The sequence below is a fragment of the Papio anubis genome, chromosome 1 (genome assembly GCF_008728515.1).
Source record: "Papio anubis isolate 15944 chromosome 1, Panubis1.0, whole genome shotgun sequence".
NCBI lineage: Eukaryota > Metazoa > Chordata > Mammalia > Primates > Cercopithecidae > Papio > Papio anubis.
The window spans coordinates 14449863-14476526 of NC_044976.1; the positions used below are offsets into that span (position 1 = coordinate 14449863).

Genomic DNA, 26664 nt, shown 5'->3' on the forward strand with positions numbered 1-26664 from the left:
GCAGAAGGAACCAAAGGTAGGGGCGAGGTGGGCCCAGGCCACATCAACCCTAGAGCTGTCTTCTCCTGGCTGTGGAAAAGGTCACGCGAGCACACAGGTGTGTGGGTGGCAAGCCCTGGGCCTCAATTGCTAGTCACCCCCTACATACCCAGGAGCCCCAAGTGCAGAAGAGGGGAATACCAGGGCCCACACAGGGCAAAATCCTCAACTGGCTTCAGAAGCAGCCCATCTGGAACTTGCAAGTGAGGCCCAACCCTTCTCTCCTGGCTGTGTGCCCGGCCTCCTCACCTTCCCCAGGAGCCAACCTGAAACTTAAGCCATCCAGGTGCTAAAACAACCTGGGGAGCATCAGCTGAACCCCCAGAGGTACAGACAACCCTCTAGCAGGAAAACCATCTGACCTGCCAGGAAGAGACAAGTGAGAAGACTGCTGGCCAAGGGGAGGGACAGGATCAATCCGCCTGTCTGGGCCGGAGTCTGGGATGATCCTCCCTGTGGCCAGGTGCCCTGGGGCTTCCTGGCAAGCACAGCCCCGCCCAGCCATACAGCTATCCTGGGACTGGATGGAGGGATGGATGGATGGATAAGCTCGACAGATTAGGTAAGACACATTCGCTAGATAATAAAATAGTAAAGGCCCTGAGGACATACCACCACCCGCCAAGAGAGCAGTTCTGTGCCCATGAGCAACGTTCACTTTTCCAATGCAAGATGCCCACCCAGAAGTGGGCTCCTCCCACACATGGTGTTAGGAGGAGAAACAGAGGCGTCTGTAATCCTCTGAGGCTGCTCCAACAGAGACATGCACCAAAAGGGAAGAAAACAGGAGAAATGATAAGAGGTAGGGAGGAAGAAGTGAAGATGGGCAAAGTAAGGGAAGGAAAGGAGAGGGGAAGGAAGGAAGGGAGAGAGGGAGGGAGGGAGGGGCCCTGTACCCACAGAGAGATCAGTGGCAGCTGAAATGCACTTACCAGTACGATCTGGGACTGGCCTCCCAGGGGTGCAAGAGCAGCTTGAGGGGGCCAGGAGGGGGCGGACCAAGTGCTAAATGGTGTCACCCGCAGAACTGTGTCACCGTGGACTTTACAACCCGAGCCCCACCCTCATGGGGCAAGTGGAGCTCAGGGTCCCCCAGGCTGTTCCCCAGCCGGGAAGCTTGAACAGCCCCTCTCTCAAGGCCCCTGGTGAGATGGGAGGTATGGCCAGCTGGGTCCTTCCCTCAGAGGGGCTGAGCTAGAACTAGGCAGTCCTCCACCTCCAACCCACGCGAACTGCTCTGGAGGGATCACCAGCCTGTGTCCTAGTTCCTCTCTTATCTGTTCCTCAGCCACAGGAACCCAGCAGGATGGCCAAGCTTGGATGGACACAGGAAAAGGGTCTGGGAGTGAAGGGGCGTGCAGGTCCTAGGAGCATATCGCCTCCTAAGTACATGCTAGGAGGTGCTGTCTGAGGAGACGTTAACCACAGTAATCAGATCAACAGCCAGCTGCTCCCCATCACCTGTGCGGGCACAGACGGTGAAGAAATACTGTTCCCACCAGGCAGCCTGCCCCCACCCCACCCTTGGAATACGGTGACCATTGCTCAAGCACAAGTGTCAAGGTCTGTGGTCTCTACTTCATCTTGCGTGATGGGCGATAAATACGGGCACTAGTTAAAGCGACTTCTAAGGAAGATCCGAAAACCTTAGACCCACGGAAAACGCCAACAGAACAAGACCACAGAGCCCAGCAGCCCAGAGTCCTCACTTTAGATGCAGACTGACCTGACCACCCCCTCACAACGTCTTGGCTGCAATCAGGCACCTTTTCCGAACACCTCCAGTCACTCAGTTTTTCTCCCTGACCTCGGGTGTCAGAGCTGGGATGCTGTCCTGATGACCAAAAGCTTAGCTGGACACAGAGCCCTGGGTTCCCTCACAAGGAATTCACTGAGGAACAAAAAAGTGAGGCACTGAGGACACCTGCAGTGTGAGTCCGGACAAGCACACTGACACAGCGGAACGGACGCAGCAGAACTGACACGGCGGAACAGACGTGGACCATGTAGGGCCCCTCTCAGGATGGCCAGCAATTCTTCCCCTGCCAGGGCCACCAAGCCTCCCATGGAGAGACGGTGTCTCTTTCCCTTCCATTGGAATCTGGATGGTCCAGTGACGACTCTGACCATCAGGATGCAGGGACTGTGCCAATTCCAGACCTAAAGCTAAAGAAGCCTGGAAGATCCTGCTCTGGCTCCTGGGAACCCAGTCACTGAGCTGGAGCAAAGTCCAGGCTCCCGTGTGAGTGGGAAACACATGGAGGGGCTCTGGGGAGAGGGCACGCGGAGAAAAGCAGAGAGGCCTCTGACAGCACCAACGCTCTGTGGTGAGGGACACACTTTCCTGGACCTCCCAGCCCAGCTGCTCGCTGCTGCACGCACGGCCTCAACCAGCACCTCGGAGCAAGCGACTGCCCGTTCATCCATAAAACTGTAAGAAATACTGACTCACTGATGACTTATGCCACTGGGTTTTGGGGTGGTGTGCTGTGCAGCAAGAGATAGGAGACAGACAGTAAAACTATACAGAAAAGGAAGTGATTAAGCCACGGGTTCAGGATGCCGGTGCTCCCTGGGCGGGGGAGGGTAAGCAGAGGACTTCTGAGATCCTGGAAGCGTTTTCTTTCTTTACTTGGAGGCCCCTGGATTTATTACTTAAACTGAACGTGTATATTTCATGTACATTTACATGAAAACTATTTCAATTTTTTTAAAAAAATCATTATTTTTTTGTAGAGGCAGGATTTTACCATGTTGTCCAGGCTGGTCTCAAACTCCTGAGCTCAAGCAATCTGCCTACCTTGGCCTTCTAAAGTGCTGGGATTACAGGTGTGAGCCACTGCACCCAGTCATTTTTCAAAAATTGTAGTAAGAAAAAGTGAGATTCAGCTGCCAGATTTGATCCAGTCATGGCACGGAGTGTGCAGGCCAAGGCTGGGGTGCTCCCAACCACACTCCCGGCCATGCTCACCAGGGCTGCCTTGAGGCCCAGCATGGCAGCGAGGGTCAGAGGAGCTAAGAGAGCCACCAAGGCTCCTGTGAGTGGGATTCAGAAGGGCTGGCCCCAGAAAGCACAACCCATTGCATCTGTCTTGCAGTTCCAAAGCACCATAGGCTGCTGAGTAAGAAAGGTTTCTGTTTGGGCCATGAAATCCACTCTGGTGCCAAGTTCCACATTGCTGCCTCCACGACGCAGGGATTCCAGTGGCAGCTGAGCCCCATGGAAGCAGCAGAGCCTCCTGGGACAGGCCAAGCAGGATCTGGATCCGGGTTCCACCAGCCACTCGCAGGTGATCTCCAGCAAAGCTTCTCCAATGGCCAACGGGGCTAATGGTATGACTTCCTTTGTGACAGGATTAAATTAAGTAACATATGTCAAGGCCCGGTACAGTGCCCGGCACATCGTAAGCATGCAGCAAACTACTGTGACCAGGAAGCACAGATGCACATGATAGTTCTGTTTTTTTAGGCCAAAGACTTTATCAGATGGTTTCTATATACCCCTTTACGCTGGGCATACTGGGTGTGTTTGAAAACTATGTGGTGACTTGACCTTGTTAAGAGGTTGTAATCATAACCCATTACTCCTAAATGCAATCTGGAAAAATCCCAGAGTACAATTAGCATGAAGAGAGGGAGGAAGTGACGGGAGGGGCACTGAGTGGAGAGATATCTAGAGCTATTGTCTCTGCCAGGAGGCACTTGATATTGAACAACTGTTCTGTTAAACCCCAAGGGTGCTCCCAGGCGAAGGCTGGAGTGCAGGCCCAGAGCGCTAAGTGGCCCCAGAGAGCACAGCTCCATCTCAGAGTCAAATGGACACCTGTCAAACATGAAATGTTACCCAGGTTATTAGTGTGCACTAAACTACCTGCAGGGTTTCCACACTGCCGCAAAGGGAAGCCATTCAGCCAGGAAGCAACTGGCCTACCATAGGGAGACACTGATCTTCACAAACAACAGTCCCTGGCTCCCAGAATAAGCTGCACCCAGCTATGAGCCTTGTCATGAGCCATCTCGTGTCCAGGTGCTTGAGGAACCTACGGGCACGTGAGAAGGATCACCATTTGGCTTCCAGTTGCTCAGCATTCTTGATTTTCTAGAAATACAGGTGAATCAACATAAACTTCCAAAGGAGCCAGGTACAATGGCCCACGCCTGTAATCCCAGCACTTTAGGAGGCCAAGGCAGGACTGTGGGAGGTTTGAGACCAGCCTAGGCAACATGGTACAACCCTGTCTCTACAAAAGAAATTTAAAAACTACCTGAGTGTGGTGGCACACACCTGTGGTACCAGCTACTCAGGAGGCTGAGACAGGAGGATAGATTAAGCCTAGGAGGTCGAGGCTGCAGTGAGCTGTGATTGTGCCACTGCACTCCAGCCTGGGCGATGGAGCAAGACCCTGTCTCAAAAAAACAAATAAAAAACTTCTGGCCAGGGGCGGTGGCTCACGCCTATAATCCCAGCACTTTGGGAGGCCGAGGCTGGTGGATCACTTGAGGTCAGGAGTTTGAGGCCAGCCTGGCCAACATGGCAAAACCCCATTTCTACTAAAAATACAAAAATTAGCCAGGTGTGGTGATGCGTGTCTATAGTCCCAGCTACTCAAAAGGCTGAGGCAGGAGAATCACTTGAACCCAGGAAGCGGAGGTAACAGTGAGCCAAGATTGCACCACTGCACTCCAGCCTGGGTGACAGAGTGAGACTCTGTCTCCAAAAACAAACAAACAAATGAAAACTTCCAAGAAAATGGAAGTTCATACCAGGCCAGGCTTGTGAGCATGAAACCTACCTGCCCAACCCCACCAACCACCCCAGTTTGACAACACATTCTTTTGAGTGCAAGGGATGGCAGAAAAGCAAAGATGAACAAAACCAACCCTGCTGGCACTTTCCTCCTCACCCAGCAAACACTCTTCTTGTATTAAGATTGGATTTCTCAAACTTCTAAAATCACTTTCTCCTTTAGATAAACCTACAAATCTTGGCCCCGCCCGACAACTCAATTCTGATATTTCTGCTGGAGAGTGCCCATTCCGAGCTTAAGAATCACTGCTATCTCTACACACTCCCAACAGCCAAGGTTCAGCAGTATTTTCAGAAGTTTGTATGTATGATAAAAAAAAAAAAAAAAAAAAAAACACACGGATTTTTAAAAAATCTTAAAAATGTGTAAATATAAAATGAAATTACAATGCTGACTTTGCTTTTCAAACTATACAACTACTGCTACCTTTCAGATTTAGGCCAGGTGCAATGGCTCACACCTGTAATTCTAGTACTTGGGGAGGCCGAGGCTGGAGGATCACTTGAGGCCAGAAACTTGAGACCAGCCTGGGCAACATAGTGAGACCCCATCTCTACAAAATAAAAATTAAAATATTAGCTGGACGTGAGCTATGACTGCACCACGGCACTCCAGCCTAGGTGACAGAGGGAGACCCTATCAACATCAACGACAAAAGTTTAGCCACACTTTTGAGGGGGCAGACACCCCCCTGCCTGATCCCTGATGGACCCCAGTGCTCTAGGACTATGCATGAAAGGGAAGGCTGGCAGGTCCTGAAAAAGAGCTGTCCAGGATTCCAGCAGCCCAGGCCAGCTTAGAATCCACTACGCTGGTATGCGCTCCAGGGACTTGTAAAGCTCAACACAGGGTAAATTAAGGGGCCTTCCTGCCAAAAAGACAAAATCACGACATGTAGGACTTGGGCAGTACCTGATCATTCCCCAAGGCACACACACCCATTAGCCACAAACACTTCAAGTGTCAAGCAAGGGCACTGACACTGCCTTAAATGACACAATGTGTCACCCCCTCTCTCCTACCAGTTTAATAAACTCACTGCAACGTGGGGCTCCTTATTTCTTCCTTACAGCTGTTTATAGCACGTTACCCAGAACCCTGCTCTCAAGTGGTTACAGATCAAATGGGGAATAGGCCTGTTGAGAGCAGAGATCCCTGGCCTTTTTGAGAATGACTAACTCAATGTCAAAGTATTTCCTAGACCCTTATGAAATGACAGCTGTACTTCTGGTACAACTTGTTAACTGAGAAAACAGACAGAAGCCACTATGAAAAAGTGAATGCCCATTCTATCAATCACAAAGGCATTTGAGCAACAATTCTATGTACATGGATAAGAAATTTCCCCAATATAGAGAAAATCAGTGGGTGATACAGCTGCTCATCGGCTCATAATTATTGATTGCCCTTTAGGGGTGCTCAGCCTATAAATTAGGAAACAGATACATATAGAGAGAAGACTAATGAATTTCACAAACGTCTAATGAGTCTACCTTGTGTTTGTCCTAGGTACTATGTTAGAGCTTCGAACTGAGTGGGGAAGACAGGTAATAAATGGGTATAATAAACAATGGCAGCTACCAAGTGCTGTGGAGAAACTAAAGAAAGCTGAGCAGATCGAGAGGCAGGGGCTGTTTACTATTTAAGAAAGGAGGCGGCCGGGTGCGGTGGCTCACACCTGTAATCCCAGCACTTTGGGAGGCTGAGGCAGGTGGATCATGAGGTCAGGAGTTCAAGACCAGCCTGGCCAACACAGTAAAACCTCATCTCTACTAAAAATACAAAAAATTAGCTGGGCATGGTGGTGGGTGCCTGTGATCCCAGCTACTCAAGAGGCTGAGGCAGGCGAATTGCTTGAACCTGGGAGGCTGAGGTTGCAGTGAGCTAAGATCGCACCACTGTATTCCAGCCTGGGTGATAGTGAGAGACTCCTCAAAAAAAAAAAAAAAAAAGAAAAAAAAAAGAAAGAAAGAAAGAAGAAGAAAGGAGGCAAGGGGGACCTCAGAGGAGGTGGCATTTAAGCAAAGACCTGAATGAGGTGTAAGAGTGAGCCAGGCCACGTATGCCCAGGGACCATCACAGACACGAGGAAGAGCAGATGCAAAATCCCTGAGGCGGGCATGACCTTGGCACAGGGGCCGGTGTGTCTGGAGAGGAGGAGGAGGTGTGTGGCACAGGGGCCGGTGTGTCTGGAGAGGAGGAGGAGATGTGTGGCACAGGGGCCGGTGTGTCTGGAGAGGAGGAGGTGTGTGGCACAGGGGCCGGTGTGCCTGGAGAGGAGGAGGTGTGTGGCACAGGGGCCGGTGTGTCTGGCCGGTGTATGTGCACAAGAATGAGAGCAGAGGGGGCTGAGCTCGCCCAGGCTCACAGGGGCACAGCGGACTCTGGATTTCTTCTAAGTGCACTGGGATGCCTTGGGAGTGACGAAGAGTGACAGAAAAGAGCAGAAGAGTGAGGTTCCTAAAAGGCCCCTCTGACTGCAGTGCACAGACAGACGGCAAGAAGGCTTAGTGGGGGCCCCAGTTAGGCTACTACAGTAGAGAAGAGATAGCAGTGGCCTCACCAAGGAGGTAGGAAACAGGCGAGAAGCGGTTAGATTAGGAATATGTTTTGGCAGAGCTGATCAAGCAGATGTGTGTTGTGACAGAAGGAAAGGAGTCAAGGATGATACTAAGATCTGTGCCCGGAGACACTGGCCCAGTGGCGGTGCCGCTTCCAGACAGGAGGAGGAGTGGCAGGAGGAGACTCCGTGGGGGGAATCGGAGTTCTGTTCTGGCCAATTACAGCTGAGATGTCTTGTAGAGACGGTAATTAAAGCCATAAGGTGGAACAAGATATCCATGGAAGCAGGTATTGGATAAACAAGAGAAGAAACCAATGGACTCAGAATCCCAGCTCCAAACTTAACACAGTGACCTCAGGCAAGCATCTCTGAGTTTTAAACTGCTCACCTGTAAAACAGGAAAACCACCATAAATACAAGCGTTCAACGAGACAACAAGCAGATAGGAAGTGTTGCCCAAATATTGGCAAAAGTGGAATTAGATATTACTTCTCTAACACAGCTCTGTGACTGATACACAGTTAAAACAAAAGGGAAATGATGAACTAATAAAACAAAAACAAACCAGATGATCCCAAGTGGCCTCTCCGTAACAGGGCAGCACAGGGCTCCTGCCAAAGAGGACAGCAGCTGGCCAAAGCCTTGGGAGGGCAGCTGACGGAAGCCAACAGAGCCGCAGCCTGGTCCAGTACGACAAAAAAAGTGCACAGGTGTTGCTTCTCTCTGGCTGCAGGCTTCCACCGTCAGGCCTTTGTTATGGTGCAGCTTAGGGCAGAAGGCCTGGGAACTCAAGTTCAATATAGAAGGATTCGGGGGTCCAATCTCCATAATTAGTGGGCTGAGGGGATGGTGGAGTAGACGTTTACTTCAAAGTCCACTGCGAAGTGCCAGGGGCCCTGGGCTAAGGCTGGCTCTGAGCCCCAGCCCCTCGACCTTCACTGGGTTAGAAGGACAGTGTGATGAGTGCTGAATGGGTGCTGCTGAGTGCCAGCCTGGGAGGATGTGACCACACCTAAAGACAGACAAAGGCAAGAAAGACGTTTGGGCAGGGGACAGCATAAGCAATGACAGCTGAGGGGCCAGGGGGAGAAGGGGGATCATGCCCCAGCACACAAGAGGAAGGAGGGGACAAAGTGATGGGAAACACAGCTGGAGGGCCAGCCCGGGACTAGGCACTTGGGCTGGGACCACCACACCAGGACTCAGTGACAACCTTGGCAGTCAGGAGCCACACTGCAACTTGAAAGGGGGAGATGAAGTCCCACTGGGCTGGATCCTTGGGATGGGAAAAATGGGATGATATCACCCCCAGGTGGCCCTAGAAGGGTTTAGCTGGTGCCAAGAATCCGACACACACTTATACATGATTCTTTCTGGCAGCCTGCACAAATGACCCTCCCACTAAATACTGTTAAATCCTCTAAAAGTTTTAAGCACCTCTTCTGGGAGTAGCTCAAAGTCTCTTAAAATTTAGTATCTGACCCTTCCCAGTGGAAGGTGGGCCATGCCATTTGTCCAAAACTGTAAGCCCAGGCTAAGAATGTATACATCTTACTTATTTTTAAAAGACAACATCCACATTTCTGTAGGGTATACATGAAATTGGTAATGAGAAGCCCCTCAGGGGAGCAGGGGAAGTGGGGAAGGAGCTGAACTTTTCACTATATATCCTTTCTGTATTGTTCACCTCTTGTAAACACTATCTGTTAAAAAATTTAAACTGAGAAAGCTGAAGAAGAATGGAGAGAAAAAGAGGAGGGGAGGAAGGAAAGAAGGAAGGAAGAGGGAAGGGAAGGAGGGAGGAGAGGGAGAGAGGAGATGGAGGGAAGGAGGGGGGGGGGGGGGGAAGGAGGGAAGTTCCAGCTATCTGGGAGGCTGAGGTGGGCAGATCACCTAAGCCCAGGAGTTTTGAGAGTACAGCGAGCTATGATCATACCACTGCACTCCAGCATAGGCAACAGAGCAAAACTCTGTCAAAAAGTAAAAATAAAAAAGACAGGAAAGAAAGAAAATAAAAGGCTGCAAAGTCAGAGACCTAAGTCCTTTATTTCTATCTACCATAAAATCTTTAAGACATTTTCTACAAGACCTGGTGACTGAAAACTTCTCAAAGGAAAAAATTTCTCAGAGGGAAATGGAAAATTGTGGTAATGTGCACAGAGAATCAATGTATTACTCAGGAAAACAATATGAGCAAAAATTCCTTGAGGGGACGCCCCTAGCACAGCAGCTGGTGCTCTCGTGTTCAAATACAGAGGAAGCCCCTGACACTGCGATGAAACTGAAGTCCTTCTCCCTGGGACACACCCACACACAGTTCAGCACGCAACTGTGGAGGGCGTGCTACTCCCAGGACCCAGTTAAAACACTCCCATCCCGGAATCCAGCCAAAGCTAGTTAAGTGCCTCAGGCAGGAGTACTTGAATCTCTGTACCTCAATTCCTCTTCTGTAAAACAGAGATGATGGCAAAAGTTTCTTCTTCATAAAGCTACTGCTGGCCACCATCATTCTATCATTACACATAAACCCATGCCAGCAAGGCTGATAAATTATAGAAAACATTTGGCTTGAAATTGTTTTTAATTTTTTAAAAAAGAAAAAAATATATAGAAAAAACACAGCCCAATGCTGTCATCCTTGTCCTGTCTTCCAAAAATGGATGTAAAAATCTCATCAGTAATCCAGGCACCCATGAAGTTTCAACCTGAAAAAAGGAAAAGGCCCCACACACTGCAATGCTTACTCCACTTGACAGGAATCAGAATAAAAGGCATAAATGCTTCATGCTTGATGGTAACCGCCACCTTCTTTCTACAAAGGACACAAGGACTGCAGAAGCAAAGAGGCTTTCACTGAGGCAGAAGAACATGACAATCACAAGGGAAGGGCTAGATGGCCCATGATACTCTTTAAGATCAAGAATTCAAGCCAAAAGAAAAAAGCAAGTTAAGTATGAACTGGAAATGGATATAGCTGGACTTCCATGTAGTACAGGCTCTTCAAATGTGACTGACTTTTCCTGGGTTTGTATCCTCACTAGGATTAGGTAACTGCCAAGGTCCCTTGTAGTGATAAAATGTAATACATGCTTCAGCCTGGCCAACACAGCAAGACCCCATCTCCACAAAAAATACAAAAACTAGCCACGTGTGCTGGTGCGTGCCTGTGGTCCCAGCTACTCGGGAGGCTGAGGCGGGAGGATCACCTAAGCCCACAAGGTCGAGGCTGCAGTGAGCAGTGATTGCACCACTGCACTCCAGCCTGGGCAACAGAGTGAGACCCCCCCATCTCGAAAAAAGAAAAAAGATTTAAGAAACGCTGCATAAATGAAAGAATGATATCATTAATGAGACTGCCATGCATTCGAAGTATAACAGATGCAGTGTGACAATTAAAATGAGGCATTTACCTAGCAGATAGCAGATTTTTTCCACTTAAAACATTCCCTACAGTATTATCTTTAAGATTTCCAACTATGACCATGAACTGTATAGGACGTGAACACCAACTATGAAATACATATGGCAGAAGCCAACATCAGATTTTATATTTCCTATTCCAAATAGGATTAAGCTAAGATTCTATAAAACTTCACTGGGAAAAAACTCAATGAGTAAGAGAATATTTTAGAGGAATATTTTGGGGATCCCGAAGCCTTAAGTTGGGGCTCGATAATCAGTGGTCAAGACTCAACGTCTCAGTTTCCAGTGATGTTTCAAAACTGCTGGGCTACTCGATCCGGATGCAGAAGTGCTGTCCTACAGCAGAGTTTCCAGAAGCAGCCCAGTGAGGATTAGGAGAGACTCAGGGGCACAGGGCTCCCCTTCAACAAACAGCGCGGCTGACCTCCAGCCCCTGAAATCCCTACCGCCTGCGGCTGCGATGAATCAGCAAAGCTGCTCCCAGGCCAAGCCTTGAAAGGGAAGGCTTGCAACCCTGGCTGGTTTCCCACCAGCTGCTTTGAAGTGCAAACTTCTGAGAGAAACTTGGAGACCACCCCCAAGTGTGGCCTGGTTCCTGGTCCTAATAAGACCAGGGAGGTGGGCGGAATGGGATGGAGAGGGAGGCACAGCTAGTGATGACAGGGGGTGGGGTCCCAGTGGAGAAGTATATTTTACGATGTTAATATATATGCTTTATCAGTAAACCGGGAGAGGTGGCTCATGACTCTAATCTCAGCACTTTGGGAGACGGAGGCAGGAGGATTGCCTGAGCTCAGGAGTTGAAGACCAGCCTGGGCAACATGGTGAGATCCCATCTCTACAAAAAATCCAAAATAATTTAGCCGGGCGTGGTGGCACGTGTCTATGGTCCCAGCTACTTGGGAGGCTGAGGTGGAAGGATCACTTGAGCCTGGGAGGTTGAGGCTGCAGTAAGCTGATATTGTGGCACTGCCACTCCAGCTTGGGTAACAGTGCGAGATCTTATCTTGAATAAAATAAAACATAAAATAAAATGAAATAAAAATTGTGAGTCCTGGTAAGAGACTGCGGGTGGAACTGTACCCTGTGTGCAGAGAGGAAACTCAGCCTTGCTAATAACAGCTCCATCTGCTGAGACTCCAGGGGAGGTTACTGGCAAGAGAAACTCACGGGATGGTTGTTTCCGGTGCAAACAGACCCTAACCCACAGCAGCCATGAAGGGAGTAAGGGCCAGAGCTGCTGTGGTGCCCCACCCACAGTGTTTCACACTTCCATGCGCCTCACCAGTACTCACAGTGATCCTGGGAGGAGGGACTAACACAGCCACCCGCATTGAGCAGATGAGCAAATCACAGTTTAAGAGCTTGTTGCTGACCTAGGTTGCACTGCCCTGCCCACATTCAAGGCCAAGTCCATCACACTCTAAAAACTGTGCCCTTTCCACTACAGAAAAGGACAAAACTTCTGTGGACAAACACAGAATAGCAGGTTCATCAGATTCTGAGCCTGTACCAAACGGACACATTCTCTGTCATCACAGGCACATAACAATCTCTCTTCCTTATACTAATGAGTGCTATAAAACATCGTATTGGCCGGGCGCGGTGGCTCAAGCCTGTAATCCCAGCACTTTGGGAGGCCGAGACGGGCGGATCACGAGGTCAGGAGATCGAGACCATCCTGGCTAACCCGGTGAAACCCCGTCTCTACTAAAAAATACAAAAAACTAGCCAGGCGAGGTGGCAGGCGTCTGTAGTCCCAGCTACTCGGGAGGCTGAGGCAGGAGAATAGCGTGAACCCAGGAGGCGGAGCTTGCAGTGAGCCGAGATCCGGCCACTGCACTCCAGCCTGGGCGACAGAGCGAGACTGTGTCTCAACAAAACAAAACAAAACAAAACATCGTATAAAACCCAGAAGTAGTTGGCTATGGTGGCACATGCCTGTAGTCCCAGCCACTCGAAAGGCTGAAGCAGGAGGATCACTTGCGGCCGGGAGTTCAAGGCTGTAGTGAGCTTTGACTGCATCGATGAATAACCACTGCACTCCAGTCTGAGCAACATAGTGAGACCCTGTTTCTAAAAAAAATTTAAAAAAAATTTAAAAAATCCAAGGCTGGGCACAGTGGCTCACACTTGTAGTCCCAACACTTTGGGAGGCCAAGGCAGACAGATGGCTTGAGCCCCAGAATTTGAGACTACCCTGGGCAAGATAGTGAGAACCCATTTCTAAAAAATATATAAATTAATTAATTTTAAAAAGCTCACACAATCCAGAAGTGAACATTACTAAGCAGTAATATATTCAGAGTTTGCTGCTGCCAGATGAAATGCAAAATTAAACCTATGAAACAACTCCATTTCTGGCAAAGGTACCCTGGCCAATTCTCCCACTGCCAACAGCCACAAATGCTGAATAAAAAGTATAAGACATCTTTTAAAATGCATCAAAGATTGGGAATGACAGTAAGAGGAATTAAAAATAAATTAAAATATATCAAAGAACTGACAGGTCAGTAAGTAATACGGAGAGGTCAAAACATATCTAAACAAGGGCTGAAGTCCAGAGAGCAAGTGGAACTTTGAGACCAGGTTTCAAGGAAAGACATTTGCAGAACTGGGCAAGATCGAGCCCCACCCTCCACCCCATCCCCAGGGGGAGGTCCCACGGGACCTTGGTGGAAAGAAGACAATATGGAAACAGCCTATATCAAATCTTGGTGCCCAACGGGGGAGGGAAAAATCTTCCCTGAGAATGTATAATGACTCGCAGTCCCTCAAAAGGACTACAGCCCACATTTACGCCTTATAAAACACATATTTCAGACAGCTGCAAGTGATCCCAGAAAGAAAGTATTAAATGCAAGAAGGAAGGAAGAACAATGAAAATAGTAAATATAAGTGAGCAAACCTAAACAAATGCTGAATAATGATGCTCATAAAAGTTGTAAAAGGACTGGCACAGTGGCTCACACCTCTAATCCTAGCACTTTGGGAGGCCAAGGCAGGAGGTTTGCTTGAGTCCAGGAGTTCAAGACCAGCATGTCTTTACCAAAAGAGACCCTGTATTTACCAAAAAAAAAAAAAAAAAAAAAAGTGAAAATTAGCAGGGTGTGGTGGCGAGTGCCTGTGGTCCCAGCTACTCGAGAAGCTGAGGCAGGAGGATTGCATAAGCCTAGAAGGTCAAGGCTGCAGTAAGCTGTGATTGTGCCACTGCACTGCAGCCTGGACAACACAGTGAGACCCTGTCTCTAGAGAGAGAGAGAAAAAAAAAATGTTTAAAAAGAACTAAAATACACACCTACCGAATAAAAGTAGAAGAGGAAGTGACAGGAATTAAAGTGTTCACAGATCCTCACTGTTTGAGAGTAAGGTATAAAGACACTGACTAAATTTAGACTTTGATAAGTTATATAAATTGAAAGCTATACCACATTTATGGATCAGATGACTCAACATGACAAAAATGTCAACTCTACCCAATTTTAAATATTATAAACTCAATGCAATTCTAATAAAACATACCAACAATTGTTATGGCATTTGACAAGCATAATCTAACATGACAATGGGGCCAGGCAAGATGGCTCATGCCTGTAATCCAACATTTTGGGAGGCTGAGGCGGGAGGACTGCTTGAGCCCAGGAATTCAAGACTGGCTTGGGCAACATGGTGAAACCCTGTCTCTACAAAAAAGACAAAAATAGCTGAGCGTGGTGGCATATGCCTCTAGTCTCAGCTACTTGGGAGGCTGAGGTGGAGGGATAGCTTAAGCCTGGGAGGTCAAGGCTGTAGTGAGCCAAGATCGTACCACTGCACTACAGCCTGGGTGATAGAGCGAGACTCTGTCTCAGAAAAAAATAAAATGAAAATGGAAGAGCAATGGGCCAAGGATTTACTAGACACCAGGTCACCAGTTTTCTAAAATGATGTATTTTACAAGTCAGTGTGGTATTTAAAGAGACAGAGAACAGGCCGGGCATGGTGGCTCACGCCTGTAATCCCAGCACTTTGGGAGGTTGAGACGGGTGGATCATGAGGTCAGGAGTTCAAGACCAGCCTGGCCAAGATGCTGAAACCTTGTCTACTAAAAATAAAAAAAAATTAGCTAGGCATGGTGGCACGCATCTATAATCCCAGCTACTCAGGAAGCTGAGGCAGGAGAATCGCTTGAACCTGGGAGGTGGAACTTGCAGTAAGCCGAGATCGCGCCACTGCACTCCAGCCTGGGCAACAGAGTGAGACTCTGTCTCAAAAAAAAAAAAAAAAAAAAAAAAAAAAAAAATTCTGTTCATCAAAAACAGAAAATAAAATCCTACAGTGAAAAGATAAGCCACAAACTGGAAGTGGGTAGTTATAACACATATAACTGACAAAGAATTAGTATCCAAAATAAGAAATAAAAAACAAAAAACTAACAAAATGTCTACAAACCACCCAATAGAAAAATGAGCAAGACAATGTTTCCGAGAAGGTGAAATCTGAACGATCAGTAAGCAATGAAAAGATGCCCAACTCAGAACCAGGAAAATGCAAATCAAAACCACATGAGATGTCACTGTACGCCCACCAGATAAGTAAAAATGTTGAAGTCTGAAAATACCATTGTTGAGAGGATATGAGGCAAACGGAATTGTTGAAGGGTAAACTGGGGAAACCGTTTTGGAAACAACTTGGCATTATTTGGTTAAGTTGAAGACGCACATACCCCGTGACTCAACTCCACTCCCAGCTGCAGCCCCTGGAGAGACTGTGCATACATGTCCCGGGAATGTGAACAGTGGCGCTGTTTGTCTCAGCAAAATACTGGACACAACCCAAATGTCCCCCAACAATAGAAAGGAGAAATAAATTCTCATACAATGGAACATTATTCATCTGTGAAAATGAAATACCACTCTATGCAACCTGGATTAATGTCAAGGCACTGAAGAAAACAATATGATTATATTAAGTTCAAAAACCTGCAAAATTAAACGGTACATTGTTTAGCAACACAAACACATGGGAAGACTATAAAGAAAAGTAAGAGTGATGAAAGCAAAACTCAGGGGTGACTTGGGCCGGGTGAGATCAGGGAAGGGACACAGGGAACTCCAAAGGTAACAGTAAGTTCTTTTTGAAAACTGGGTAATGGGTACATGGAAGATGTTTCTTGTATCCTTATTCTTTACACTGAACACGTTCTTTTGTATGGAGTCAACATTTAACAAAAATGATTTACAAAGTTAAACAACTTCTTTCTTACTTTAAACAATGTTGCCAAGCATTAGTTTGGGCTGCTGACTGAGTCACAGTAACTGGGGAAAATCCCTGAGGGGCCCACATGGCCCTGAGACTACAGAAATGAGAAGTGCTTTGCTCTCTGAGCTCTGGTGATACAGCTTCCCATGGGGCAGGTTGGCGAAATTCAAGTGGAGCCTGCCATTCAGGACAGGAAAGTGACTGCTTAGGTTAATAAGTTCCAGTATAGGAAGTGGTGCGGCTGGGGTGGGGAGAACAGATTTTACTGCCAGACCTTTCAAGACCAGAAGCTGAGTAGATTTTTGATGTTACAATGAACCCACCAAGCCTGCTTTCTGGCCTGCTCTCCACTCGCAGCGGGAATTCCCACCTCTGAGCCTCTGTCCACACTGCTGTTTAGATATGAGTGAACAACTCTCAATTCTAACCATGCCCTTTGCTTCCTTCCTTTGAAGCCCAGCCCTAAGAACCATCTCTCTCTTCAATTCATAACAAGCATGTTTGAATCCAAGAGCCTAAGCCCCAGTTTTCTACACGTATTTGTGCTGACTGCGTTACTGAGGTCAACCTTAATCATCCAGGGACTGTCAAGCTATTGATGTCCATAAGGAGTCCCTGTGCTGGCATTCCACACACACGCTTGCAGCAAAGCTCAATCACTCTGAGCCACAGTACTTACTCTCTGACCTCTATTATTTCAACCAGTTAAAAATTGTGGCCACGGGAGGCTGAGGTGGGAGGATCACTTGAGCCCTGGAGGTTGAGGCTGCAGTGAGCTACAATCCCAGCACTGCACTCCAACCTGGGCGACAGAGTAAGACCCTGTCCCAAAAATAAAAAATAAAAAATTAATTAAAAAATTTAAAAAAACCCGCAGCCAGCAAAAGAAGTAGATTATGATCTCCAGGACAATATGTTTTGTACACAAAATGTATTTGGAGTTTTTTGTTTTCATTAAAGCTGAGGTCCCTCCCTACTGTGATGTCAAATGTCAAACCCAACAATGAGTCACCCCGCAGGACACCACCCCTGCTCGCACCTGTAATCCCAGTCCTTTGGGATGGTGTGGGTAGGTGGATTACTTGAGCCCAGGAGTTCAAGACAAGCCTGGGCAACATGACGAAACCCTATCTGTACAAAAAACAGAAAAATCAGCTAGGTGTGGTGGTGTGTGCTAGCAGTCCCAGCTACTTGGGGGCTGAGTCAGGAAGATCGCTTGAGCCAGGGAGGTCGAGGCTGCAGTGAGCTATGACAGCTCCACTGGTCTCTAGCCTTGGCCACAGAGCAAGGTCCTAACTTAAAAAAAAAAAAAGTTATATGAGGCTGGGTTTGGTGGTTCAAGTCTATAATACCACACTTTGGAAGGCTGAGGCAGGAGCATTGCTTGCGCCCAGGAGTTTGGGACCAGCCTGGGTAACACAGTGAGATTCTGTCTCTACCAAAAAAAAAAAAAAGTTTCCTGGGAGGAGAGGGCGGTAACTTACTTTCCACAGGTACACCCTTGAGAACCTTCTGATTTTTTTCCCTTGTGCATGCATTCCCATACCAAATGTTGTTTTCTTCCTAAACTCTGCGTATTTTCTGCTTTGACCCTCAAGAATCTTCTTCTATCAAATAACAGTAATTCTGGAGCCAGGGACTCCACTAAGCACTTTACATGCATGACCTTAGTAATAATTCCACCCAATAAAGTTATATTCAAGGTAACTATCATCCCCATTTTACAACTGAGGAAACTGAGGATTAGAAAGGTCAAGTACTTTGCCCAAGGGCATACAGCTAGTAATTATAAGAAGCAAACATGAGCCCAGATATGCCTGGCTTAGGAGTTTATGTTCCTAGCTGCTACCCTATACTGCAGGGGTTTCTTAACTGGGGGTGATTTTGTGCCAGGCAGTATCAGGAGACACTCTGGGGTGTCACCACTGGAGAAGAGTTACTACTGGCATCTATGGGTGGAGACCAGAGATGCTACAGGAACCCACTCCCCACAACAAAGACTTATCTCACCCCAAATGTCAGAAGTGTCAAGGTTGAGAAACCCTGCTATACTAGAACAAGACAAAAAGACAGAGAAACCGTCTTCTGACCAAAACTCTCACAGTTAAGGTCAGAGTTCACCATGTCTCTTTCCCACATGACAGCCAAATGCCCAATAAACAAGCTGCATGCCCAGCCCTCAATCACATGGAGTTTTCTCCAGCCCCAAATGCCATTTCCCCCTCAGCCAATCAAGACGGATCACCCACTCATCCAGCGTTTGCTGAGCACCAGCTGTGTGCCAGGCAACAAGCTACACAGAGGCAGTACCAGGATAAATAAGACCCTGTCCCTGCATCCAAGATGCTGGCAGTCTGATGGAAAGACAGGCAAGGAAACCTAGGATCATAATTAAGGTGAAAATGTGTCAACAGAGATTAAAAACAGGATGCTAAGAAATCGCAGGGGAGGGGCTCCAAACTCACTCGGGTTGGAGGAAGTGGGAATGGCTCAGAAACGGCTTCCCAGAAGCATCTGAACTTGAAGGAATTAAACAGGTAGAGAGAATCCTCAAAACACTCCTTACCAGATCTCTCAGGATATGGTCTCTGAGTATCCAAGGTTTGATTACTTTAATTAGAAAGCTTGGGGGAACTCTCCCGGAAAACAGGGGGGAGCACAGAGCAGTCCTCGACCCTCCATGCACAACCTGGATAGCCCCTGCCACAAAGCAGGAGGGCAACCTGGCTTCCCCACAGGTTTGGGCCTTCCTCCACTTCAATCCTGACTGGTCTCCAGCTTCCAACCAGCCTGTACCTTGCAGCAGGAGGTAAGTCACATTTCATAAATGTCCACTATACCAGGGGTCCCCAACCCGTGGGCCATAGACCACTACTGGTCCGTGGCCTGTTAGGAAGTGGGCTGCATGGCAGGTGAGCGGCGAGTGGCAGGCGAGTGAGCAGGCAAGTGAGCGAAGCTTCATCTGTATTTACAGCCGCTCCCCATCGCTCGCCATTACCGCCTGAGCTCCGCTTCCTGTCAGATTAGCAGCAGCATTAGATACTCACAAGAGCTCAACCCCTATTGTGAACTGCACATGTGAAGGGTCTAGGTTTGTGTGCTTCTCAAGAGAATCTAATGCCTGATGATCTGTCACTGTCTTCCATCAACCCCAGATGGGATCGTCTAGCTGCAGGAAAAGCAGCTCAGGGCTCCCACTGATTCTATATGATGGTGAATTGTACAATTATTTCATTATATATTATAATGTAATAATAATAGAAATAAAGTGCATAGTAAATGTAATGTATTTAAGTCAACCTGAAACCACCTCCCACCCCTACCCCTCAGCCCCCTGTCCATGCAAAAACTGTCTCCTACAAAACCGGTCCCTGGTGCCAAAAACGTTGGAGGTTACGGGCCGTGCCACAGCTGGCAGTCCCGGGTGCATGGGGGTCGAGGGGCACGAGGCAGCAGTGTGGGGACTCTAGGTCCCAGAGGCTGCCCATGGGGTGGGAGGTGTGAGGCCACTGCCTGCCCGGGGCTTGGAGAGTAGGTGGAGCAGGGCAGGGAGATGATAAATTGACCATTATCTCAGGATGTCTCTTTCTGGCTGCCAGTATCTTTGCCATCACCAGCATCACCAACCCAGACTGGCTCGACACCAGGGAGTCTGTGGGAGCACTCACTGTGGGCCTCGTGGGACAGTGTCAAACCATCCATGGACGAGAGGGGATGTGCACCCCTCCCCGGCTTCCCCTGGAGTGGGTCACCATGCTGTTTTTTCTCATGGGAATCATTTGACTGTCACATGCGGTTTGCTGGTGGCTTCCCCCTGGGGAAGAGAAGCTACAATATATGTTCAACGGATAGCATTCACTGGAATGATGCTTTTCTGTATGGCTGCCCTCATATTTCCAATAGGATTTTACATCAGTGAAGTTGGAGGTCAATCTTATAAATTACCCAACAACACAGTAATTGGGTTATCCTATGTACTTTTTGTCTTATCAATTTTCTTTCTTTATCAATTTTCTTTCCAACCCAAGTGAGTTTGGAGCCCCTCCCCTGCGATTTCTTAGCATCCTGTTTTTGATCTCTGTTGACACATTTTCACCTTAATTATGATCCTAGGTTTCCTTGCCTGTCTTTCCATGAGACTGCCAGCATCTTGGACGCAGGGACAGGGTCTTATTTATCCTGGTACTGCCTCTGTGTAGCTTGTTTCCTGTAAAGAAATTTGTCTTATCAAATTTATTTTCTTTACAAAAGTCCTATCAATAGTAGGACTTCTATTTGCTGCAAACTTTATTTGCCAGGCTGATGAAAGTCTAAAGTGCTTGACTCTCTTATTATTTTTTATTTTTGGAGGGTGAGGAGGACAAAGACTGACGCTCAGAAGAAAAAACAATGCTTTGATTTGCTCTCACTATGGACTTAAAAAAAGAAAAAAAAAAAAAAAAGAAGAGCCTTTTTATTTATTTATTTTTCTTTTTTTGAGACAGACTCTCAATCTATCGCCCAGGCTGGAGTGCAGTGGTGTGATCTCAGCTCACTGCAACCTCCGCCTCCTGGGTTCAAGCGATTCTCCTGCCTCAGCCTTCCAAGTAGCTGGGACTACAGGCACCTGCCACCACACCCAGCTAATTTTTTTTTTTTTTTTTTTTTTTGAGACGGAGTCTCGCTCTGTCGCCCAGACTGAAGCGCAGTGGCACGATCTTGGCTCACTGCAACCTCCACTTCACAGGTTCAAGTGATTCTCCTGCCTCAGCCTCCCGAGTAGCTGGGATTACAGGCGCCTGTTTTTTGTATTTTTAGTGGAGACGGGGTTTCACCATGTTAGTCAGGATGGTCTCGATCTCCTGACCTCGTGATCCACCCGCCTTGGTCTCCCAAAGTGCTGGGATTACAGGCGTGAGCCACCGCGCTCAGCCAGGAGAGCCTTTTCCATAACCAAATACAGACAATACTCACTAAATCTCCTGAGCATATTCAGGCAGTCAAGTCTGCACTGTGATAGCAACCTAGAGAAGGAGAATGCTTTCTACTGAAAAGCATGTGGCCCTTTGTGACTCTGTTGTTCCATTTTTAATGTCTAATGATTCATGAGAGGAACAAAAAGAAGTCGAAGTAGTTATGTATCATGTGGACCAGAGGGATGCAAGAGAAGTTCATGTGGGGCTGGCCTCACCTCCTGAGAAATCAGTGTTCACAACTTCCTTGTAATAGTATGAACCTTTGGCACCACTACTGCACCAAGAAGCCAATAGATCAAAATTTGTTTGCTAAAATATATGTACAAATTCTGAAATTCCCTATTCTCTGTGTATGAAAAAAAAAATCAAACACTAAGACACATGTTTTGGGTAGGTGGGTGGGTGGGGGAAACCTTCTGTCTGTCTGTCTCTCTCTCTCTCTATATATATATACACACACACATATATATCTCTCTCTATATATATATACTATATATATAAAATATATATTTTGCCAACAGAAAAAAAAAAAAAACGAAAAGGTTGGGGAGCGCTGCACTATGCAGCAAACCCTGTGAATTACCTGCCTGACCTCACGTAATTCTCCAAACAATTCTGTGAGGTAGATGTTGTCATCCCTATTTTACAGATGAAGAAACTGAGGCTCAGCGATGAAACCGAGTAAAAGGGCTTGCTGTCTGATGTGTCAGAAGACAATCTTGTGATTAGGAAAATTAGTAGTCATTAGTTTGTTTTTTTTTAAACTCTTTGGGACACAGTTTCAGAAGGAACTGACTGTCAGGACACAGAGCCACTCAACGGGAGGGCAGATTCACACCTGACTCCAGAGACCTAGCTGCCTCTATCTGTCCAAGGGGAATTTTACAGTGATCAGTCCAAAATGTGCCGTTCACAACATCTTCACTCCCCCAAGGAAAGCCTTCCAGCGCCAGTGCAACCTCCCTCTGTGTGCAACACCCTTTACCAGCCCTCCAAAGCATTTCCTGCATTGCATTGTGAGGATACACGTGGCTGGGAGCACCTGCTCCCGGGATTCAGTCTTACTCATGCCAGCATGCCTAGCACCCAGCACAATGCCTGACACATGTTGGGCACAGAAACAATGAATGGGATAAACAAGCCTGGCCTCCCCGGGCCCAAGCCCTGTAAACCTACCCAAAGCCAGAGTAGCCTGCCTTGGGGACTCAGTGCACCTCCCCTCAGGCGGGGATCACACCCCAAGACAGTAATCCAGACAGACTGAAGACACAGAAGGTTCTCTCAGCCAGCTTTTTCTCCAGCACTGAAACAGTCACAATCTGTTCTTTAGCTGTGCACCAGATGCAGGAACTGGCTTATGTCTGGGAACCATGTTGTACAAAAATGCCTCCTTAAACATTAGAACCTTAAAAGGAATGAGTGTGTGCTCGCTGCTCTGTTTCCCTTTTTGCCCTAAGGAGATCATACATGATGGCAGGAGTTACAGCAGCCAGCTTGGACCATGAGATGGAAGCCTAAGTTTGAGTAAGAAAAGTTACATTATCAATGGAATCCTGCTCCCAGATGATCTCACAGAACACAGCAAACTGCTCTACCAGCTCTGGACTGCGTACTTCCAGAATGTTAAGGAGCAAGGAATAAACTTCTGTTTCCGCCACTGTAGATTTCACCTAACTAAAGATGTGAGCATTGCCCGCTGATCATCCACTCTGGCCTCTCTCTGTAGGTAAAACAATAATAGTAATATCAGCAATTTCCCAACCAAACTGTAACTGGAATTTTGTCATTACTGTATAATTTTAAAGAAAAGGCTATCAGGAAAGAATCATTTGAATCATGTTGAACCTAGAGAAGAAGGACAAACTGATCTGATTTGTTTCATCCTTGAGTATTACAGACATACCTCAGATTTCCAGATAGCCCAGGCTACTCTTTTCTGACAGTTTGCCTGTGTAAACTCCAGCTTGGCTCCCCTCCTCCGGCTCATTACCTGAATCAATGACATACAAGTGGAAAATCTGATGAGAACCTATAAAGGGTACCTGCTCCCTCAGAGCTGCCCTTTCATGCATCCATCAAACATAGACAAATACAGAGTGCTGAGCACAGAGCCTGGCCCAAGGAAGTGCTGAATAAATAGCCTGGTCTGTGCCAGACAACATGCTGACACTGGGACACAAAGATGCACAGACTCAGCCTCAGGCCCTGCTCTCAAGATCAGCTGCTCAGTGAGAGACAGGACACAATGTTGAGAAGCAAAAAACGATGAGGTTTGTACCCAAGCATTATTGCAGCATTGGCACTGCTCTGGGATATCCTGGACACTTTGTTTCTCATTGCATACTCTACCCTAGGCGAGCTCATCCCCTCCCATGACTTCAGTGACCTTTGATGGTGACAACTGTTAGATCACCGCTGAACAGGTGCACCTGAATGCTTTACAGGCATTCAACTCCAACATGTTCAAAACTAAACATATCTGCCCTCCCCCAAATCTGCTCCCCGTACTGCTCCCTATCACACGGAGCAGCATCCAACACCCATCAGTCAAAAACTGGGGTGATCCTGACTCCTTCCTGCCCCTAACTCTCATCAAACTAATCACCAAATTTTGTCAATTCTATCTCTAAAACCATCTCTCCTCACTCTCTGCCTCTAACTCACACCTTTATTTCTCACTTGGATTATTCTAGCAGGCTCTTAATTAGCCTACAGGCCCACTCCCTTTGATACATTCTTCACTTAACCAGAGTGAGCTTCCTAATCCACAAATCTGATTCGTGGCCAGGTGTGGTTGCACATGCCTATAATCCCGGTACTTTGGGAGGCTGAGGCGTGAGGACCATTTGCGGCCAAGAGTTCGAGACCAGTCTGGGCAACACAGTGAGAACCCATCTCTACTAAAAATTTAAAAAATTAGCCAGGTGTTGTGGTGCACGCCTGTAGTCCCAGCTAGTTGGGAGGCTGAGGCAGGAGGATCGCTTGAGTTTAGGTCGAGGCTGCAGTGAACTATGATTACGCCGCCACTGCACTCCAGCCTGGGTGACAGAGCAAGTCTTAGTCTTAAAAAACAAACAAACAATCTGATTCTTTTATTTCAGGCTGGAAATAAAAGAATCCTCCCACCTCAGCTTTCCGAGAAGCTGGGACCACCAGAGGTATGCTCCACCATGCCCAGCTTTTTTTTTCTTTTCTTTTTTTTCTTTTTTTTTTTAAATAAGGATGGGGTCTTGCCATGTTGCCCAGGCTTGTCTCAAACTCCTGGGCTCAAGCGATCATCCCACATTGGCCTCCCAAAGTGCCAGAATTACAGAGTAAGCCACCACACCTGGCCACAGATCTGATTCTTAAATGGCTTCCCATTAACCTAAAATGTAAAGTCCTTAACTAGGTTTACAACGTCCCCTAAGACCAGACCACGGCTTGCTGCTGCTTTTTTTTTTTTTTTTTTTTGAGACGGAATCTCGCTCTGTCGCCCAGGCTGGAGTACAATGGCGCCATCTGGGCTCACTGCAACCTCCGCCTCCCGAGTTCAAGCGATTCTCATGCCTCAGCTTCCCCAGTAGCTGGGACTACAGGCGCTCGCAAGCACGACCGGCTAATTTTTGTATTTTTAGTAGAGACGGGGGTTTCACCATATTGGCCAGGGTGGTCTCGAACTCCTGACCTCAAGTGATCTGCCCGCCTGGGTCTCCCAAAGTGCTGAGATTACAAGCGTGAGCCACTGCGCCCGGCCCAGTCTGCTTCTTTATTGAGCTTGATCTCTCTCTCGCCTCTCTCTCTGCAAAGATGAGTTTTCTCGCAAACTACACCCTCAACTGAGAATACTCGTTTTTCTGCCTCACTCCCCTGAGCTTCCCTTAGATCTTAGTTTTCTGGCGGACAGAAGCCTCCCGGGAGTCCCCCTTGGCTGAGTGATGTGTCTCTGTGCTCCAGAGGAAGGAGGGCTTTCTGCCCTCGCAGCAGTATCAGAATTGCTGATTTACCTGTATGTCTCCCACATGGGTCTCTGAGCTCTGGGTGACGATGGGGATACAATTAATAACAGCGACAAACACACAGCATTTACTTTGTGCCCATAAGTGTTCTAGGAACCTCATTTCCCCTTTATTACAATCTTAGGAGGCAGATTTTATTACCATCTCTGCTTAAAGGCTGAGTAAACCCAGGCAGAGAGAAAAAGCCAAAAGTGCTTAAGGTCACAGCAGGGAGTGGGGATTCAAACCCCGCTGCTGGGCTCCACGGTTCACACTCCTAACCGCTACTCCAGGATCGAGCCCGCCCGCATCACTCGCTCTAGCTTCAGCATCTATCAGGTGCTGAACCACCGTCCGTAGGACGAATGAATGAATGAAATGATTTTATACAGGGACAGCGTCGGCCTCCTCTCTTGTCAGCTCCTCCTAGGCCCGGGCAGCCCCGCTCCCTCCCGCCCCGGCCGCCCGACGGGAGCTGCCCCGGCACTGCGCTCCCTCGCGGCCGCAGAACGCCCACCCTCTACAGCGCGCGGGGTCAAGGGGCGGTGACAGCCGGGCGGCGGGGGCGGAGATGCTACCAGCTGGGGTGTCATCTAGCCCGGGAGGTGACACGCGCCCCTTCGCCCGGGCGGTCGCTCTGGCCGCCCACTCCCCGCCAGCACGCCCGGCGACGCCCCCCGCCCCGCCACCCCACAATCTCCCGCCCGGCGGTGTCCCCTCAGCCCCGGTTCGGATCCCATTCCACTTCCCTCCCCTCCCCCACACAACCGTCACCGGCGTCCCACCGCGCCCCATCCTCTGCCGCCTCCACCCCGGCTCCCGGGACTTCCCCGGCCCCGGGCGATTGTTGACCCTCACCTGCCATGTCCCGGACCCCACCGCAGAGGGAGGTGCATCACGGCCGCGAGAAGGCCGGGGACAGCACTACAGAGCAGACAAAGGGCGCCGCCATGTTAGAGTCGGGCGGAACCGACCTCGCAGGCTTCCCGGCAGCAACTTCCGGCGCATGCGCAGCGTCCTCGCTAGGCGAGCGCCCACAGACAGACGCATGCGCCTAGCTACCCAAAAGTTCCACCTTACAGTACTTGTGCGCTGAGACTTGTCCTCATTGTACCCCTGCGTTGGTTTCTCTTCCAAATGTAACAGTAACATCATGTGTTCAGGTCTTACTGTGTGCCAGGCACTGTGTTAAGCGCTTTACGTGCATTATCTCTTTAAATCCTCTCACCAATTATAAGATAGTAGTATTCTCCTAATTTTAAAAAAGGGGAAACAGACTCAAAAAGTGTAAATGAATTGTCCAGGGTCACATACTTTTGTAAGTGGTGGACCGGAGATGTGAATCTACTTGCGGCTTCAAAGCTGCAGATCCCAATTGTGTTTTTCTACCTTCTAAGCCGAACATTATCCCCTTCCCTGATTATCTTGGACGTGAATAAAGGTGTCTGAAAACAAAAGTGTCTGCAGATTTGCACGGCCCCTCTGTGGCCCCTCTTCTACCTTTTTGGTAGCTCTAGGCCACTGGCTTCTCCACTTTCTCACAGTCAGGGCTTTCTTCTTTGTTTACTTCTAGGCCTGATTATTTTCCATAATCTATAATTTTAACAATACTCTTGCCACTACTGTAAGCTCTTTGCTCCCTTGTCTTTTTGTCACAT

The 26664-nt window shown here is 48.1% G+C and overlaps 1 protein-coding gene across 11 annotated transcripts in view; it reads right to left on the bottom strand.

Moving 5' to 3' along the window:
* Positions 1-26009, bottom strand: part of ZBTB17 (zinc finger and BTB domain containing 17) — a 34484-nt gene extending 8475 nt beyond the window's left edge. For 3 of the 11 annotated variants that reach the window (XM_021936374.2, XM_003891173.3, XM_003891174.4), the window contains exons 1-2: positions 25865-26009; positions 22933-23019 (exon numbers count right to left, since the gene is read on the bottom strand). Coding sequence is in view for 4 of the 11 variants with exons in the window: in XM_021936378.2 (XP_021792070.1) it covers positions 25865-25871 (7 nt within the window). In the remaining 7 variants the exon portion in view is untranslated. Of the gene's footprint in view, positions 1-20197; positions 20282-22932; positions 23020-25015; positions 25445-25864 lie in introns of those variants that run through there. The other 8 variants (XM_021936378.2, XM_021936368.2, XM_021936356.2 and 5 more) reach the window with 5 other exon arrangements.
* Between the last annotated feature and the right edge of the window lie 655 nt (positions 26010-26664).